Source organism: Merops nubicus, unplaced genomic scaffold (assembly GCF_000691845.1).
Source record: "Merops nubicus isolate BGI_N331 unplaced genomic scaffold, ASM69184v1 scaffold41504, whole genome shotgun sequence".
Taxonomy (NCBI): domain Eukaryota; kingdom Metazoa; phylum Chordata; class Aves; order Coraciiformes; family Meropidae; genus Merops; species Merops nubicus.
This window is the reverse complement of record NW_008604304.1, coordinates 2,108-4,509: the sequence shown is the minus strand read 5'-3', so window position 1 is coordinate 4,509 and position 2,402 is coordinate 2,108. Positions and strand designations below refer to the sequence as shown.

The following is a 2,402-nucleotide window of genomic DNA, read 5'->3' as shown; positions in this document are numbered from 1 at the left end:
AAGCCCCGTGTCCAGTGGCTACTGGCAACCATCACTGGAGTAGGCAGCAGTCAGCATAGTGACCACAGGTGAGGGCCCTTCTGTGCAATGCAGAGCTGGAGCACTGGTTCTTCTGCACCCTTCCTCCCCCATGAATCAAGTGAGGGACCAAGGTGCTACAGCCAGGGCTGTAGAGCTCAGAGGATGCTGCCAGAAAGCTATGGGCAGTTACCGACTAGTAAAAAGCACACTGAGACTTTGATGGTCTGCTGAATAAGATTAGACATGCTGCCAGCAGGGTTTGGTGGAGACAGAAGAGCTTTCTGACAGACCCCAGGCACGCCTTCCAAGAGGAACGAGAACTTTACAGCACTCAGATATAAAAGGAAAAGGCTCTGGGGCTTCACCTTGCTGTCCCCACTCAGCACGTCTGCTCCTGTTGTGGCTTTGGAGCTATGCAGAAGGCTCTGCTGGATCCTCACCTGAATTATTGATCCACAGGCAGTGTGGTTTTCACCTGTGAGAGTGGCTGCAAAGAACAGCTTGCCCTCTTCTTCCCTTTCTGAGACTTTGCATGCCTGGCTCTTCAAGTGGACCAGCTCCCGGGGGATTTTCAAGAGTTCAAACACCTCCTTCCTCACCATCATCTTCATGTGCTCTTCCTCGCAGGACAACTTCAGTACCAAATCTAGGGGAAAAAGCCATCTGCAATAGCAATAAGGGAGAAGCCTGGAGGAGCCCTAGGACAGCTGGGGGATGGCACAGTCCCACCGAGCTTGGCAGACTCTCACCCCAGCCTTCCTGCAGGCAGCTGGCAGGGCTCTGCAGAGACACTGGGCCAAAGACAAACCTTTGGGAATGCTCAGAAGTTAATGTGTGTCTGTCATTTTCTACTGGCTGCCTAGGATCTGCACAAGCCCATGGCTGCCCCATCTCTGAACAGACACAGTCCTTAAGCTCAAGACATCAAAAGCAGATGTCATGGGTCTGGCCCCTTTTGACGGCTGTCTGTGGAACCACTGCAGTCTACCAAGGGCACCAGAGAGGGACAGTGATCTTGTCTCTCAGATGAAGACACAGACTTTGGCCAGTGTCTTGGAAGGGGCTCCAGTGTAGCTGCGCTGGAGTGCGTGTGCTTATTCTTAGGCTGTGAGGCAGCTGTGCTCCACAGTATGTCCTGCTGCCCTGGCACATCATGGCATTATTCCTTGACAGCCAAGGAATTAAGGAATTAAGCCTTTTGGGGAGGAAGAAAATGGCCTGTGACTGGGTCTTGTATCAACATACAGTCAGGACATGGTGAGGGCTGGTGAGGAATGCACAAGAACCATGAGCTGAGACGTGCTCCTGGAGCCTGCAGTGGAGAGCAGTGGTAACAGGAGTGCACTGTGCCCATCACCCTTCCCTCTGGTGCTCATGGACAGACTGGGAGGGCCCACCAGCATCCCCAGTACTACCTTCGCAGAATGCTCCCGTGAAGCCTGGTTTGCAGCTACAAACTGGTCTGTCCTCCACGACCTGACAGCTCCCTTTGTGCTGGCATGGGTTTGGCAGGCAGGCATCCAGGCTCCTCTGGAGACGGAGCTCAGACCCTCCCCTCAGGGTGTGTGGGCTGGCCAGCTCACCTGCAGCAAAGGCAAGGCAGGTAAGCTGAGGTGCAGCAGGAGTATCTCCCCTGTGAGAGACCCAAGAGAGAACTCGCCCCACGGTGTCGAGCCCTGCACAGCTCAGAGCCAGAGCAGGCACATCTGAGGAGAACCTGTCACCTTGGCTTCCCTGCAAGGATGTGACTGAGGGCTGGGGAGACCTCCCCAGCATGGCTGTAATCTGGGTTGGAGCTAGGGAGCCTGCCACCAGCTATGGAGGAGAGTGGTGGCACGTCACAGCACCTCTGCCCATCTCCATGGTGGTGGGTTATACACCATATGTGGCAGGAACGGAGGGTCTGAGGTTTCTGCCTCTTTTGCCAGCTCTTGCACCTCAGTTCCTGCCCTCCCTGAGCCCAGCTCTGTTGTGCCTCCTTAGCAGCCTTCAGCAGTGCCCTGAATGAGGAACCTGGACATGGATCAGGTAGCGGTTTGACCTCTGCTTTCCACACCACCCATTTGTTACCCAGCAAGGGACAGTGTACCAGGAGACTCACTCTTGTTACCTTCGCAGCCAGCCATGCAGAGGGCAGAGATCAGCAGCAAAGATCTCATAGTCCTTTCCTGAAAAAACAAGCAGGCTCTGGGTAACTCGGGTTTTTAGCACACTTGCTGATGGTGTTTGTGACAGCCATTCAGAAAGAGCCAACCCTCAAGCATGGGTGCAATAATTTCTATGCTGTATTTCTTAAAAAAAAATCTAGGTTCAATGGCACAAAATAATTTCCTATCCCAAAGGGTCAGATGCCTCCCAGCCTGCAGGACAACACAAGGGTC

The 2,402-nt window shown here is 53.9% G+C and overlaps 1 protein-coding gene across 1 annotated transcript in view; it reads right to left on the bottom strand.

Moving 5' to 3' along the window:
- LOC103771663 (pancreatic secretory granule membrane major glycoprotein GP2-like) overlaps positions 1-2,183 on the bottom strand; it is a 5,405-nt gene extending 3,222 nt beyond the window's left edge. Inside the window, exons 1-3 of the mRNA XM_008938963.1 lie at positions 2,123-2,183; positions 1,437-1,604; positions 462-667 (exon numbers count right to left, since the gene is read on the bottom strand). Coding sequence (XP_008937211.1) covers positions 462-667; positions 1,437-1,604; positions 2,123-2,180 — 432 coding nt within the window. The 5' untranslated portion in view covers positions 2,181-2,183. The remainder of the gene's footprint in view (positions 1-461; positions 668-1,436; positions 1,605-2,122) is intronic.
- Positions 2,184-2,402: the final 219 nt, after the last annotated feature.